The sequence below is a fragment of the Cylas formicarius genome, unplaced genomic scaffold, assembly GCF_029955315.1.
Source record: "Cylas formicarius isolate icCylForm1 unplaced genomic scaffold, icCylForm1.1 PGA_scaffold_1__22_contigs__length_36826433, whole genome shotgun sequence".
NCBI classification, from domain to species: Eukaryota; Metazoa; Arthropoda; class Insecta; order Coleoptera; family Brentidae; genus Cylas; species Cylas formicarius.
This window is the reverse complement of record NW_026844264.1, coordinates 14,889,130-14,906,762: the sequence shown is the minus strand read 5'-3', so window position 1 is coordinate 14,906,762 and position 17,633 is coordinate 14,889,130. Positions and strand designations below refer to the sequence as shown.

The 17,633-nt window shown below is 32.8% G+C and overlaps 1 protein-coding gene across 1 annotated transcript; it reads right to left on the bottom strand.

Annotated features, from left to right (window-relative positions):
- Positions 1-238: 238 nt before the first annotated feature.
- LOC132696379 (transcription factor Sox-3-A-like) lies at positions 239-11,916 on the bottom strand. Its single transcript, XM_060661175.1, has 2 exons — positions 11,699-11,916; positions 239-752 (listed from the first exon to the last, which is right to left on the bottom strand). Exons 1-2 carry the CDS (start codon positions 11,914-11,916, stop codon positions 239-241), a joined length of 732 nt encoding a protein of 243 aa, XP_060517158.1.
- Positions 11,917-17,633: the final 5,717 nt, after the last annotated feature.

Genomic DNA, 17,633 nt, shown 5'->3' with positions numbered 1-17,633 from the left:
AGTAATCAGAAATTAAAAACGGGTCCCTGTACTGTTGTTCGTAATATCCGCGAGCGTATTAGTTGTTACAGGGACTCGAACTGTCCCTTCCGGAGTTGGTTTCCCTATAGTCCCTCATAGACGACGCGGCAGAAGTGGTCGCGGCGGCGGCAGCGCTATTCGAGCTAGTAGCAAGATTCGCAATATCACTAAACCACGTTCCAAGGTTCAACCGTTCCGGAAGAACCGGAAGTGGTTTTCATATAACGTGCGCTGGCACCGGATCGTTCCGGAATTCGTCGTTTTTCATTATGACGCAGACCGGTCTCTTTATGGCGTCCGGACTGGGCGTCCGTCTGGCAAATGGCGGCGGGCAAATATTACACGGACTACCGTTAACGTTATTTGCAGTGAGATTGCTAATTGGCCAGTTTATGCCCGGCGGATATAGCGGGTTATTGCTGTACAATAACGCGAGTTCCGCTGCAAATTTCGATTCATCCGGATGCCGGAACGGATGGTATAAATATGGTAACGGAGGGAATAACGATCTGGAAAGTTTCAGATGGTCCGGGTCGTGATTTAAGAGGGGCGAGAGACCCGACGATTGGGATATGGGGGGCATCAGGGACCGTTGTAGACCAGGATTATCCATCGACGGCGAGATGAGAGGCGACATCGAGAAACCAAATTTTGGTTCCTTTTTAAGCAACGGTTTTGGTTTCCGTCGAGGTCGGTATTTGTAGTCGGGATGTTCCTTCATGTGCAGAGCCCTGGAACAAGAAAAAGATCGTTTTATCAAGGGAATTAAAGGATTTTTACACAGTATAATGTATCCCGGATGAGCAGTGTCGCTAACGATCACTTTCAGATGCGCTTTTTTAGTATTTCCAAAAAAAATCATTATGAAAATTCTGAGTTTACTATAAGCATAAACAAAAACAACCAGAATTCAATTCATTTTAAATTTTGGTCAGGTTCAGTGGATGTTCGTATGTTTGTTATTCCACAGAATATGTTTATATAATTATGCAATCAATTATCATATGAAATTTTAAATCTGCCATGACATACAACAAAAAATTCTAATAAGGGTTGTACGGTTTTCTTTCTGTAACTACGTATTTTGTTATTTTGCAACAGTGGCAACAGTGCCCAACTTCTAAAAGGAGAGCGCGCCCGTGTCCCGAAAAAGGGTTTACCAGACTTGTATATATTTTCGTATAGGCAGGTTGTTGTAATAGGCTCTGAGGTGCCAGTGAAATTACATTGTTCATTTGACAAATAAATTAATAAGCAGTCCATAGATTTCTAATTTTTTAACAAAGGATTCGCTCAGCGTTGCACTCATCAAAACAAGGGTCTCAGATCGACATCACATTATACATGTTTGAGTTTAAAATGTTTGATAAATTAAAATTAAAATACTATAGTCTAGTAACGAATCAGCTGGTCTTGCCTCATCGTTTCTTAGCGGTCGACCGTGAAACGATTTTCCATAGAGATTCATACTTTCGGCTCTGTTTATTGTTTATACCGCAGACATTACCTCTACAAAATATTACTGAACAACTGCCGCGGATGACATTCGATTATATTGCACTTTTGATAAAAGCTGGTGTTAATCGAAAAAATGTAAGCAAATCAAAGAAACGCCAAAAATCTAACATTTCTTCTAGATTTATCCAACACACAAAAAAATTGAACCAAGAAATTCTTTTTAATAGATATCTCTTAAAGTTTAAACTCAAAAAAATGTTGTTTGATGGTTAGTGCTTTCAAAATATCCTTATTGCCGATTTTATAATAATAATCGTTATAAAAATAATTTTACTGTGGCTCTCCACAAAACAATTATCTTTCAAGGAAGTTTTAACAACTCCATTCCTAACGAATTCAAACTTAACTTCAACAAATTCAAATCTAAGTTTCGGTACCACCTATTAAATTCGCAGTGATGCATCTCCCAATTAAATATGTCTGAACGTTTTTCATAACATCTCTGTAAAGGAGCTTGCAGTTATGACCGGTTTAAATAATTATACCGTGCTAATTTTGTTATCTTTTATTTCCATTTTGAACATATTTATTAGTTTCCAACATTACTTAGTGAATAGTAGATGTAGTATTGTTTTTTTTTCTCAATTTTTAATTCGGATGTTTTCACCTTCGTTGATTTGTGGTTGAGAGGGAGTAGCCCCTGCGAGGTAAACTTCGCCACCCAGCCATTGGTATTACTTCCTAATGTGTTCTTGTTGTCATAATTTATTTGAATTTATTTTTCAATTACACAGGTCTATTGTGATTTTGAAAGTTGTTTGCTTATTTGTATATTTTTCGAGGCTCCTTTCCAAAAAACGCTATATTTTTGAGCTATCACGCCATTCTTTTATAGCGCTCTATATGATTTTTAAATGAATTGATTTTTATGAAATTAAATATGATTTGACAACACTGGATAATATTAGATTTCTCTGCAAAGCCACAGAGTTGGCGCAGAAGCGGGAATAAAGCGTTGTAACCTGCCTATGCGCAGTTTGGTTGTACTGGTCGTGTGCAGGTGTTGTATGCGTTGTGCTGTATCCGTTGAAGACATTGTTTGAACAATCCAAATAACTTTTGTTATATCTGTGGTAGTTATGACGTAGTAAAGCAAAGGCAAACTATAACTTTTTTTGTGAGAAATGTATACCGGGCTTATTTTTGTGTGTGCGACCAAAACAAGTCCTGGGGTCCGCATACTGTTTGTTCCGTCTGCGTTGAAGCATTAAGAAACTGGCAAAAAGGTTGGAAGAAATGTTTAAGCTATGGAAAAATAAGAAATAATAATAAATAAAAAAATAAAAAATAAGAATCAAATTTTGTACGTTTTGTTATAATTTTTATAAATATTATTATTATTATTATTATTATCTGGAATCAATAAACCTGTCAATAGACTTTCGTTCTCCAATGGTTATGTATGCCATGTGATCCTCAACATATAAAATATTAAAATATTTTTAGTATATCACAATATTCCATAGGCACATACTAACAACAAAATAATTCAAAAAACATCGCAGAAATCTCTTGAATTTGAAAAAACCAAAACCACCGCTCGAAAAGAAACTCAAGATGACTGAAGTCGGCGAAGTGTATAAAGGTTAGGTAAACGGCATGGAATGTCACTCCTAGTTAGACGCAGTAAATAAAAACAAGTGTTTCTACTAAACAAATTTTGATTTGCATGTTTTGTGCAAATTTTTCACAAGAACAGCAAGAGTTTAGTTGGTCTGACGTATAAATTATAGATAGACTGCGATTCAGTAGCTAATGGCTGCGTGCGCATAAACCAAAAAATAAGTAGAGAATATAGGGTAAATTATTAGACTTTTATTTTCAGAAAGCAGAGAAAACGTCAATGATTTTTCAAACAAACTTCCACAGGCTACTGTAATACTTTTTATAAAACTGACTTGACTCAGTTTCAGTCAAGCTCTGAAGAAGCCAACAGGATGTTTGGCGAAACGTTAGCTAGTTTGATTCAACAAAAACCGACGCATGAGGAATACAGAAGTTTTATAAAAAGTAAAACATCCATAAGTTGCGGCGGACCTGATATCCCACACCTAGACAATCTGTATTCATTATATGGATTTTTAACTTGAAGTTCTTCTTCAAGTTAATGAATGTATTTCAAAAAAATGCCCAATTAATTTAAATTAATTAATTTCTGCATAGTGGTAAAATTAAAGCAACGTTATATAGTGCCGTGTACGTGTGTGTTTAGAAAATGAGTTTGATTTTTTTTTTCATAATATATGCATTATTAGAAAGTTGTTGGCTGCTTTTGGTTACTTTTGCAGCCGAGAAACAGTACCCAACTTTTCAACTCTAGTAACTCAACTCAACTAACCTTGACCTTACAGAGTAGATTCTTTGCAAAAATGTGTGAAAGAAAAGCTTTTCATTGTGAAAAGTTTTTCAGTTAACCTATTCAACTGTAACAACTGGCAATTTTCGATATCGTAAATATGAAAATTCATTTTTAATATTCATAATCTAATATTATAACTACGATTCTCTGAAGTTTTGACAAATTTGAGTGACAAAGCAAAAACGCCATAATTTTCCAATTAATTTAACATTACCATGAGTATAAATAATTTAATAAAAATAATAATGACAGACGTTGGCTCTTTCTAATTTCTTTGATTTTTTTAGAAGTTTTGACCTAGTTCCTTTTGCACTTTCTTCAATTATGCGTTTCCCATTTCTCCTTTTGTTTACTCATGTTCGAAAATGAAAAATAAACATGTTTTATTTCAAACTCCGGGTAGAATTATTAATTACATTAATCTATTATATACTTTGAGTTTGTGATTCCAACTTACGCGCACTTATTGTAAAGGGTTAGGTAAAACTAAGAAATCAAATTGTCTTGATGCGGGCGAGGTTTTAAATGAAATCTATTAAAACTCTCTTTAAACCTTCGATTGGCTAAGGAACCGTTTTTCCAAAAGTTATTCCAGATAGAATGGCGGCACATTAAACTCGACCAGGGCACACAATACACTATCTAAGCCAACATATTCAGCTGGCGACAAAAGATAATGCCGTTATTGTGAGGACACATTGAGCACCTCCTGTGATCCCATTCATAGAAAGAGATTGTCTATCTCGGATTCTGTCTCAAATCCTTTCGATCACAATGGCCCTTTCACACGCCACTTCCTTTTGTTTTAAATGCGGAATTGGTGTATTTACATCAGCAGACGAGACTTATTTAATTCTGAGGAGAAAATCGACTAGAGAAATTTATTGTGCGGAACATTATATGTCATGCCTCATATTTACTTACCAAATTTTATTTTCTTATACAAATGTTAATTAGAAATTTATATTTCTAGTTCCCAAAATCAATGAAAAAATCGCCTGTATAAAAAATTCGGACAACCCTATTGTTAGGAAAAACTATGTATAGATTTCAAAGTCTCAAAGGGTAACCTCTTCGGCAGGAAAAATTCTCTTGCATCTTTTTGATTTCGAATTAAAAATATTAATACATTCATTTTCTTGGAACCTTAAAATATATAACAGCCAGTTTTTAACTACGTATAAGAGAATAATAAAATGTTATTCCAAAAAAATTAATTCCACCAACATTTTTCGACCATTAAATGATTAATCAGTTGACATATTGTAAGTCACTCTATATATGCAACAAAGAAGTTCAATTTGAGTATGTATATATAATAGCAGCTTATATCCATTTCAGGGGATAGATGCCGGGAAATAGATCGTTTTAATTTATTGTGTTACCATTTTTCTTTACCATATACAATATGTCTTTGAAACGTGTTTAACAAAAACCCTACTGGAGAGTGGTATTTCATATATGCAGAATTTCAGAAGTACCATTTGCTTTCAGTTTTTTATAAATAGGGTTTGTCATAACTTGGGAGTTTTAAGGACAAAAATTTTAATTCCAGTTTCGTTTTCTTGATAAAATTTGGAGGGAGCCGCCTGCATTGCAAAAAATCTCTAATTGGTTGCGTTAAATTACTTATCCGCTTACAATATTGTATTAAGGAGATACAAGAACAAAGTAAAGGCTTCTCTTTAACTTTTTTAAATTCAAATATCTCAAAAACGGCTGCTAAAATTAATTGTTATCATATCTATCTCTTTTCAAGAAGACGAATTTTTCCCTGAAAGGTAAATGTAGTGTCACAAAAACTACAATTATTTATGAAAGTAAAACCAAATCGATCTTTCGCTACTCGGTATCTCCGAAACAAATTACTTTCATAATCTAGATATTTTGATAATTCTCGTACCTCTGGACAGTTTTAATTCACCAAGTTTTCAAAAAATTGGCTAGAAAAGAAGACACATCAAAAGCAAATTTAAGGAAAAATATTAAGTCGCTTTCCTTGTTCGTTTCTTGATTTCTGCCAAGGCTCCTTCGCAACGATAACGTTGTTTACAATGTGACAATTTCCCACAAGTATTTCGTGGTCCGCCAAAAACGGAACGGAGCACGGAGCTCTCCTCATCTCAATAAACAGAGATTTAAAATGATTCACTACAAAGCAGGTCGTCTGTTTTACAAAAGATAACAGCGCGCGCCTCAGAATGGGGCTTTATGCATCCCATTATGGCGACTTACTGTGCGGAGATTAGGAGGGGCATATTAATAAAGTCATAATACTATGTTATGGGGACGCGATATAAATACTTTATGTGTACGAGCCACGAGGTTTAAGTGCAAACAATGGGGCTGCTTTCGATAGGGTGCATTTTTCAAAAACTTTATTTTTTTTTTGATAATTGTCGAAAATATTTTAAGTTGTTTTAATTTTAAATGTTTAATTTAGAAAATGTATCCCTGTTTAAATTTTTATACCTAACATTTAAACGTTGTAGATTTTGCATTTGTTGTTGTATTTTTCAAGAAAATTTGAAATTTAAAAAGCTCATAGTAAAAAAAAAATAAAACAATTTAATTAGATAAAAAAATTTTGAAGTATTACAAAATTGACTAGACGAATAAATCGTTTTTGGTTATTTTTTTAATGAAATTTAACGTGAAGTCACATTTGAAAAAATTATTGCTAATAGATTTTCACATATAGTGTCTTTTTTTTTAAATCAATAAACCGTTGTCCACATCTAAAAGTCCAGATATAAAAATAAAAAATTTCATGTAATGTGGCATCCAAGTGGATAGTGTCTGAAATTAACGCCGAAATTATAAATAATTTCTCCCTGTGAAGCGATTTTTTTTTAAACCGCATCTGCATCTCCTTTTTTTTAGATTGTAAACTATTTGCATTTTTATAAAATACTCACCTTCTTACTCCATAATTGGCAATATCTAGTGGAAGTTCACAATATTGTCAAAGTTTGTGGATAACGTTTTTTATTGTCTTCCTAAAATTTTGTCATATAGACAAGATCTGTAATACCGAATACCTGATTTTATTGTTAGTGATTTTATTGGTAATGCTATCCAAATAATTTCCTAAATCCGATTAAGTGTGAGCGATACTGACTTTACATAAATATTGCTGATTATTAAAGTCTCAAAATGTATTTAAAATTTTTTGGAGGAAGGCTACATTTTGGATTTTGTTACTAGTATTCTGTGAGAATTGCCTTTTCAGATTCAAAATCCACAAGGAAGTTCTAGAAGGTTTTCGAAAACATATACATCAGCAAAAAACCTTTTTACAAAACTATTATTGTAAACACGTTTTTGCGGAATTATGAAAAAGTCAATACTAATTTGTATTCACCCCCACCTCTACTAAAACGCCATTGAAAAATGAAATTTCCATATCTCTTACTACACTTACTTGAAAAAGTGTTTAACTTTTTACCATGTTATTTTTGTTTCAGTTTTTGAGTGTAAAATGTTAACAAATACATTATGAAGAAGTCAACCTAAGTAAGGCAAGGCCTTGCAATGTAAAAGAAAAAGAATAATATAGCAAAAGACCATGAAAAATAATATCTAAAAAGCAAAATAAGGTGAGAGAAGACGCACGGACTCAATCAATGGCATGTTGAGAAAGTTAAGTAACTAAATATAAATTAATTAATTGGCTGGTAGATGATTTTTCTGCTACCTGTTGTTCCTTTTTGTTGAGTCCACGCGAGTTTATGTGTAAACTAATACGAATTGGGTCAGTTCAGTTCATTCCCGTCGTTGTTTCTCACTCATTCCGCCTTTATCTCCCGAGACAACACACCATTGTGTTACTTCTTAATATAATAATGTCCGTGTTGTAAACGCGATAAATATAATATGTATTTGTTTATTTGGAAAGAGAAACCTGTGCAAATAGCAGTTTAAAAATATTTTATCACTTAAACTACTGATAAACCATTTCCGTGTTTGTTTGTTAACAAAATAGTCGTTGATGTACTTTTATTTCCCACTTTCGAGATTATATGCACCTTTTGTGTACTCAAGATAATATCCTCTTTATATTGATATAATATACTAATTCTTTCGTTTATCATTTTACAAACACATCATTTCTTTGTGGGAATAAACTTCGAGAGCCGTTTTATCTCCAAGAACTTGATGTACCCAAGTGTCACCCATTATCAACAAAATAAAAAGCTCGCGAATTCACGTAGCATTACGTAATGTACTAATTCCGAATTTACGAAATTTTATCTATACAGGGTGCTTCTCAACTAAGTGGTAGTTTAACGATGTATATTCTAAAAATAAGGAAAATAGAACGCGAACAGTAAAAACACTTGTTTAAAATTGGGCATAATATCACCCAGAATTTTTTAGTTTTTTCTACCCCTACCAAAATTAAACAAACTCTAATAGAACATGAAAATAATTGTGAAAAAGCGAAAATTTTGCCTAGGGCGCACTGTGGGCCCCATGCATAAAGTAGGTTGCAATAAATCATTATTAAAAATGCAAAATTTTTCAATGTTTTTAAATTAAGAACATACGGAAACATGTAAAAAGAGTATTGCTTTCTTTCAAGAATTTTTTATAAAGGCACAATATCAGATGTTTAAAAGAAAGTCTATTTTTATTGCAATCGCTTCAATAAAATAACGAAGTTTTCGTACAAATGCCGCTTTAAGTATTTGACAACTGATGTCAGTCCTGTTAATTAGTTTAGACCTGTACATGCAATGTAGAATGTTTGTGTTTTTTCTGCGATTTGACAAGAAGTGATTTGATAAGTACCATTAATATTGAATTTTTCAAATTCTATAGAGTAAAAAAATATGAAGGCCAACGAGTGCCAAGCGAAAATATACATTTTTTATTAGGCAAGGGTGTGAAGTACTAAAAACTGTTAGGCAAAAATGTCGCAAATCATCGCAAAACTTATGCCAGTTAAAAAAACCTCTGAGTGATAAAAATATTAACAATTAATATGCTCTTAAAGTTGTTTATCGCATGTATTGCTTGCGCAATGAGCCAATTATAATGCATTATTTTTATACATATTTTCATTTTATACACACATTTAAACTCAAATTTGCAAGACTACTTTTGTTTTTTCTTTTTAGAAATGTACGAAATATCTAAAAAAACGTTGTTTCAATTCTGGAGTGTCTCTAGTAAGAAAAACCTTGTAGAAGAAATATTTAAAATATTTAAGTCTTTACTCGTGGTATTATATGCCCATAACCGTCCGCAAACTGCTGTACCGTTCCACAGATATTATTAAACATTGTATTGTGCTTATTGCGCAGCTCTCCGAGGAGGCCCAAGAGGCACTTCACAAAGATTGTCGGTGATATGGCGAGCATCACACCCAAAAAAAATTGCGCATTGCCACGAATAAAGACTTGATGCGAATGTTATTAGTGTCCTCTGACCCCGTTATAGCCAGTTACCGAAAAAAAACTGTAAGACCAAAAAAGCCCAGAGCTTCCATGCCTTACAAAAAATGACCAAAAAGTTACCTAGTGGGTTTCAGGGTTAAAAAAAAGTATGTTAAGTAGAAAACATCTCTGCTAAAAATTTATTTATAAGCCTATTCTAAGGCTTTTTCTTATCCTTTAAGTTTTTTGTGTTTTGTATGATCCCTTGCTTGTGTTGTTTTAATAAAATAGTTATATTTTCAATAAGTTAATTTAATTTAGGTAAATAGTTCATATATTTGGAATTTGTTAACTAGTATGTTTTCTGTTTCCTTAAATACAGTTAAATTATTTCACGTGACTGCAGAAGCTTTTTGAATAAAACTGGGCAGTAATTGCAAAATCTTTCCAATTTTTTGTTCTAGTTTTGGTATATCTTTAAAATACGCTCCGAAAAATACTAATGTGGCAACGCTGGAAAATTGAAAAAAAATTGTATTATTATTAATACTATTAATAATAATAATTAATAATAATAAATAATAAAAAGATTTGAGGTTCTCAAGTAACTAGAAAATAATCGAATTAATGCAACCTAGTTTGAGCAATGGGCCCACAGTGGGGCGGCTCCCTGCAATTAATGATTTAAACTTTGACCAAATAAGTATCAGTATGAAATATCAGTATGAAAAAAATGTTTTTTTTTAATTTGACACCCTGTAGCGGGCATGCTTACATGCAAGTTTGGCAGGCGTGCTTTTTTACACTCTGTATATCACCCTGTGAATCATTTACACGAGTTCGTAATTTATTAATCCCTAAACAAAGAGGAAGTGTAACGCTCGTTGCAGACTTCCCCATGATTAAGTTTGCAGAATTATTATCGAGAGTCGTAAACTAAAATTTGTTTTAGACTTTTCGCCTGATTTGTCGGTTGATACTGCAAATTTTCGTTGTATGACACATTAATAATATCTAGATACGTTCAGTGAATCATAGATGTTGATTATCACTTGTTTATGCATTAAATACGCGTTCTATCTGTGTCTGTTTAGGATTATGTCTTGGAAATGTATGTAGAACGCCAATTTAAATTAAATCAAGGTTATAGTTGGCGAAATAAAATTTGATTTTTAAAAATATCTTTTACTAATGTTTTTTAAAACGAATATTCAATAATTAAAATCATAAACCTAAAGTACAATTATTGGAATTATAAACTGGAAGAACAATTACACTTAAAGTATTAATTTAATTTAAACTAATTTATTTTTTCGACCTTTTACCCGTCAGTTTATCTCTTATTTTTGTTAATGTAGGCTTAAGAACATGATAATTCAAAAAGGAAAATTGCATGAAGAAATAAAATGTAACTTAGCTGTAATTTTGAAATAGAGCCACTAACGATATTTTTGGTTTGCTTTTCGGGGTCGGAAACCCCGGGTATATTTTATTTTCGAATAATTTTTTTGAGTTTTTTTATTTTGACACACATTTAATTACTTATAAATTTGAAATATTCATAATGTAAAGATAAATTGCATTAAGAAATTAATAAAAACAAACAAAAATTATAAGTTTTGCATGAACTTAGACATTGCCTGTTATGTTTACTAGAAAAATTGGAAATATCCTTATTCTAGTTTTGACTATAGTTTAGTTAAATTTTATGTTTGTATTTGAATAATGCTACTGGTATTTTCAACTCAAACATTTTTTCTGTTGTCAATTATAAATTATTTGTTGACTATTGTTGCTAATGATTAATAACGAAAATAATAAATCACGCATGAACTTAGGCGTTGCCTGTTGTTTATACTAGAAAACTTGGTCACCGGTGTTTCAACTCAGACATTTTTTTCTGTTGTCAATTAGTATAAAATCGAATATGAAGAACCAGTTCCTAAAATTACCAAAACATAGTTGCTATGTTATGGTACAGTTAAAAAAAATGCATTATTAGTAATATTTGACCGAAACGTTTAATTGTAATAAAACTATAATATAATGGTAGTATTGTGCAAATAGTTTGATAAAAGTTAATCATACATGGCATACATGTTCTATTAAAATGATGTAAAAATCGTCGATCGATTTAACAATATATCAATAATACAACTGTCAAAACCATGCATACCTATATATATATACGAGTCAACCCGGTTGTGATTTTTCTGTTGTGGATTCTCTGTTCTGATTTTAACGAGAGTTTTCTCAAAGTTGGGTGTTATTTGCATGACAATTTATAAATTTATAAATCTCACTGTTTATAGCCAAAAAAAAAAACATGGTAAATTAGTAGAACATCAATTATCCAAAACCCCGGAAAATGAAAATGTCTGTAAAACGTTTTTCACGGATATATCAAATTATAGCTTACCTTAACCTCTTCGCCTCGTCTATGAACGGCCGTTTCTCGCTCTCGCTCAACAGTTTCCACTCCGCGCCCAGCCTTTTCGAAATTTCCGAGTTGTGCATTTTCGGATTCTCCTGGGCCATCTTCCTCCGTTGACCCCTCGACCAAACCATGAAGGCGTTCATGGGCCGCTTGATATGTTCTTGACCGTGCTGAATGGCGGTCGGTTTCGGTGATGACATGCTTCTTCTCGTTTCCTCCCCTCAACAACCGCAAAACTCACTAAACATGATCAACTCTCTCGGAACTCTAAACTGACGTAATATCTGAACCAGTGATGTCACAAGTGCCTTTAACGTCGACGATAATGTGTAACTGAAATCACGTTGCCTTTTGGAAACATTTTGCCGGTTCCGTGGGGTCAGGAGGGGAGATCGCGTTGAGGGCGGAGTTAACGCGCGCCGAATTTCACGCCGGATTTATTAACCGAAAAGAGATCTCCTCCTAAAGTGGTAACTTTACATAATGTCACGTTTTGTCTCTTTCTCGTCTGTTCAGCTATTTGACGTTGTTGATTTGGCCGGATTAATGCGGTTGGGGTGGCAATATTTAAATGGGTGTTTTTACTCTGCGGCACTCCACGCTTTCCGTTACTGCGCCAAATGTCAGCACCTCATGTTTATGGTCTTCCGAGTGAAAAAAAATCACTTTAAACTCCTACATAAATTTAAAGTAACTTCACATGAAATATAAGCAGCCGGAAATTATATCGGGAGGCGTCGTAGAGTCGATTTAAATGTGAACGAGACGATATTTCGGATGACACCCGGTATTGTTTCGGGAATAAAGGCCCGAAGGACCCGAAACGGTTCTAAGACATCGTGATGCGATTAGGAAGTATCTGCACCAATGGCACAATCGAGGCGGGGTTTAAACAATCGATGTTGTTTGTGGTGGGGGCGCGGAGCGACATAAACCAGCAACAAGTGTTTAACGGCTTCGGCATGAGCCTTTCTAATAAATCCGGTTATACCAGGTTGCCAATATCTTTGAATTACATATTGCCCCTTGTTTTTTAGGTTTTACAATAAAATTATGTGTTATACTTCACTGGGAGATGTCTCTGCGGAGTTGTAGGCAGATGTTAGAACCTCCTATTTTTTACAATGCCAACCGTAACTCCAACAATTTTTTTTACAGTTATTGTTACAATTCATTACATTTCATCACATTTATCACATTTTTTGAAGACTTCCTTCTAACGATCTGCGTTTTAAAATTATACAGGGTGTCTTAAATTAAAGGACTTTTTTTTTTTAATTTCAACTTGCAGTATTAATTTTTTTTAAAAAAGTCGCCCATGTTTTTGATATTTTTTCTCAAAGCGTGTCAAAATACCTATAATTTGGTATATATACGTTCTATACCTAAATCTAATGGTTTTCGAAATACTGACACCTAATTACTTTATTTTTTTTTTAAAAAGCACATCATTCTTATTTTTTAATTAATTTTAAGGATTTTTGCAATGGGTGATGGATCTTTTTTGTAGGTAAGGTAATACAGAGATTTATAGGTTTAGTGAATTAAAACGTCATCATTTTTTATATCGTCAACGACGTAAAATATTATGTATAATTATGATAGAAGTTAAAAATTTAAAACAAGTAACAGTAACAAGTAAAAACAACAGTACAAAATACAATATAGAATATCTACAGTACTCTTTCGACCATTTTGAATAATGCACCTCTGTATGGTATGGTATGGGCATTAGAAACAAAATCGGTGTTATTTAGTTGGACTACAGCTTTACTAATATACCTTTGTAGTTCATTTACCGTAGCGCATCTTTCTTTATATACCATATCTTTAATTGTCTCCACAAAAAAGTCCAGTGTTACCATTTTGTCCTATCCAAAGATTGTAATTTTGATTTCAAAATTCAGTGATATCGTTTCCTCGGTGGTACGAAGTGCCATCTTGCTGCCATATTAATTGAGCACGTTCACAAGCCGGTATTTCATTTACTATTAATGGTTGTATTTGATTTCGTAGCATATTTAAATATCGTCTAGAGTTTAAACCAAATTGCCCCTATAACTTTTGATCGGTATATTCCGCACCACACCTTCACAGATCGTCTACCTTGTCGTTTTACTTCCAATACCCTTTTATTTTCATTACTCCAGTAATCCGTGTTTTTTTAGGCTTTTTTATGAGAAATCGACTCATCGGTGCAAATTATATGACTGAATGCGTTATCAGCGAAATACATGTCCATTAAAATATTCCAGTAGTGTAATCTTTCGTCAAACTCCCGTTGCTATAGATTTGCACGGGTAAAAACTTAAATGCTTTTCGCTAACTTAATTTTAAACAATTTTTGAGGCTAGTTTTTTTAATATCCAACTCCAACGCGGCTTGACGAGTGGAGGATTCTGGTATATTCTCAAAATGTAGTAGTATATCCAACTGCTTCTCCTCTTTTAGAACTTGCCGTGGTCTTTTCTTGGACGTTGGCACAAAACTACCACCTTGCCTAAACTTTGCATAAATTTTTCGAAATAGCTTCTTCTCTGGAATCCGCCTTACAGGAAACTTTCTTTGATCTATAGCTAGACTTTTCGAATTCGATAAAACATATTCAAGCACATCTGTTTTTTCTTGCAAAGTATATATTTTTAACTTAAGTAATAATAATATTGCTTGATTAAAATCACATCTGTCAAACTCAGATTCTTAATTATAACATCACTTAAAATAATTTTAAACTCTTATTTGGCTACCACGGCCTACTAAGGCAAAAAGTAAGTTTAATGGAAGTTTTATACTATTAATGAAAACTTTATTTAAATATGCGAAATCTTATTAAATTGTCCCATCATTCGATGAAAAAATCATTAAAATAAAATAAAATATAAGCAAGATATGCTATTATAAAATTCTTTATAATAAATACGTTCAGTATTTTTCGCCAGCGAGTTTATTCCTAAAAATTTCGAAAACCATTAGATTTAAGTATAGGACATATATATACCAAATTATAGTTATTTTGACCCGCTTTGAGGAAAAATATCAAAAACATGAACGTCTCATTAAAAAAAAAATGAGTACTGCAAGTTGAATAAAAAAAAAAGACCTTTAATTTAAAACACGCTGTATAATTTTAAAATACCCAGTCATCGCAGATCGTTAGAAGGAAGTCTTCTAAAAATGTGTTTAAAATTTGACAATTTTAAAACTAATGTCGGCCCAGCACTTGTCGGACACCCTATATATATATATATATATATATATATATATATATATATATATATATATATATATATATATATATATATATATAATTTTAAAATTTAATCTAAAACATAAAACTTTTGTACAAACTTTTTTTTTCTAAAATAGTAGTACCTGAGGAAAGGTGCAGGCCCCTTAAAGTGCCCTTCCTGTACACTCCGTCCATCTGCGGTTTACTTCTTGTAAACTGTTTTCATATATTCATGAATATATATACAAGGTGATAGATTTTACATATGCCCGTATATCTATTAGATAATATAGAGGCACTGCATACTATAAAGTGACCGATATACCGCGCATGCCCTAAATTTCACACGCCACTTTCTTTCTAAACAGTGATCTCCACAGACTCAATTCGTTTTTTCCTTGAGAATATTTTTTAAAAATTCTATCTTAAAAATACCAATTGACGAATTTCAGCACCCATGTAAATTGTTGAACGTCACGCCGCGAGGTTTTATTGGAAGCGAATTTTGAAATGATTGTATGCTAATATTGGAGGACCCTTGTCGATATTGTTTAATGTCTATTTAGTATTTAAGTATTTATGAACACATACAGTGTCTATAGTGAAGGGGCATTTATTGAGTCAAAATAATTCAGTTAAGTTTAGTTTAAAAGTTGATGTTTCAATTAAAAATTAAAAATAGATATTTCTCAATATTTTGGAAACTGCGTTTATGTTTAACCTTGTATTTTTTAAATACCAATTTTTGGTTATAAACTAAAGCGTAATCTCATACTGTTCAATACTTTATTCGAATGGAACAGTATAAAAACCAAAATTGTTAAGGAAAATCTGGAGTATGCACGTCAATGTTACATTAAGCTTCTTTTTATACATGGCTTATATAAAAATTGTTTTTTTAATTTCTCATTGAAGTTTTTTGTCGTAATTGTTGCTAATCTTTCTTTTATATCCCTTTAAACTTATGTTTTCGTTCAAAAACTTTCAAATTCCATTTAGCTTTCGTGATATTAAAAGGGCCATATTTTTGTGTCAGACAACATAAAGCAAGAAAAAAAGAAAAATAAACAAAGAAATCGATCGAAGACTAAGACTAATAGCAGTCGTCACCAGACATTGATATTTCAGATGATTTGTTGCTGATAGACCACAATTACAAAATACATCGGGGAAGGTTGCTTATATTACCACAGTTTTTACATTTTCGCTTCTAGGGAAGATAATTATAAAACTCTATTAGCATATTTATATACCTTAACATGTTACACCACTGTAATTTATATGCTTTTCTCTCAACTGGAAATTTTAGGTGACATTAAAAACTTAAAACCCTTGCAAGTAGTAGAATACATGGGGTAGACATTTTATTATAGAAAAATAAAAAAGATAAAAATTATTTAGTTGGGCATTCAAAAGTCACAAAAGTCTTTTTATTGCACATTAGAGCACGATTGCTTCCAAATCTAAATTAACTTTGCGCTTAACGTTTTCCTTTTTATTCAGGTGTTTGTTTAGCTTTTATGGAGTAGTTGTAATAACAGCGATTTTTGAGCACGAGAGTTTTGTCCTCATCAACTTCTGGAAACCTAGAATTTCTTCAAAACTATTGAGAGAAACTACCTATATTCTGACGTAAATATTTCTGTATCTGAAACTACTTCTTCGGGTAAATGAGGTTCTGATTCTAATTGAAGTCTTGTTTAAAATCGATTAACGGGGTATTGTCATGGTCGTTTTCAGATTCTGGCAAATCTTCATCTGCTTGTCAACTTTGCTTAACTGTTAGTACATCCGACTTCAATGAATACATTTCTATCGACTTGCGCTTATTGAGAAGCCATTGATAGTAATGGGCATCACTTCCGCTCGAGGATATGCTTCTCCAAGTAATTTAGCTACTTGATATTGAGTACACAGTAAGACCATGAGTAGTTAGTAAAGCCCTAGTGGTTTAAAAACCGCTACATCTAGAGTCTGTGAGTTGTATGCCCTGGAAGTTGTAACATGATAACACCAATATTACGTGCCAGTTGGATCGCCTTGTTTGAATCCATCAAGGCCATCAAGAATTAACAAAACTTTGGTAGTTTTCACGGCTTCAATGTTTCCAACCACTTCACAAACAGCTTGTCATTAATGTGTTCTGTATGGGATATTTCTATTGAACATCCGGGTGGAGCTGCGACGCCCAAGTCACGATTCATTCCTTTGCGCTTAAAAATTATCATCAAAGCCAGATATTGTCCATAAGTAGTATTGACACCCCGTTCTTCACTAGCAACGGATCGCACTTGACGTTTCCCCTGCACTGTCGCGATTGCTCTACGTTAAATAATTTTGTTGAGTCAATAGTATTGTCATCATTTATTTTCTCAAGAAGATCGAAGAAACTTTCTACATTTTACAGATTAAAACCTTTGTATTTGGCGAGGAAAATTGATTCTGGTTGTCTGAGTGTAAGGCTTGGATCCCTGCGCATAAAACCGTAAAAACATTTTTTCCAGCCTGTTTTTATCAGCTCTTTCAAACACAGCTTTGAATATTTTTTATCGTCACACCAAAAAACACTTTTTCAAGATAAAGAATATGTGGAAGACAAAATCTAGCAAGCCCAAAACTTTTCTGATTTCCATTAGTTCTAAGTGCTTTTTAAATGTTACCTTCGGCATGGTGTACATTCGACAAAGT

Coding starts and splice junctions, on each gene's coding strand:
- LOC132696379 (XM_060661175.1), bottom strand. CDS start 11,916: ATGTCATCACCGAAACCGACCGCCATTCAGCACGGTCAAGAACATATC. Junction 753..11,698: donor GACGAGGCGAAGAGGTTAAG/GTAAGCTATAAT, acceptor TTCTTGTTCCAG/GGCTCTGCACATGAAGGAAC.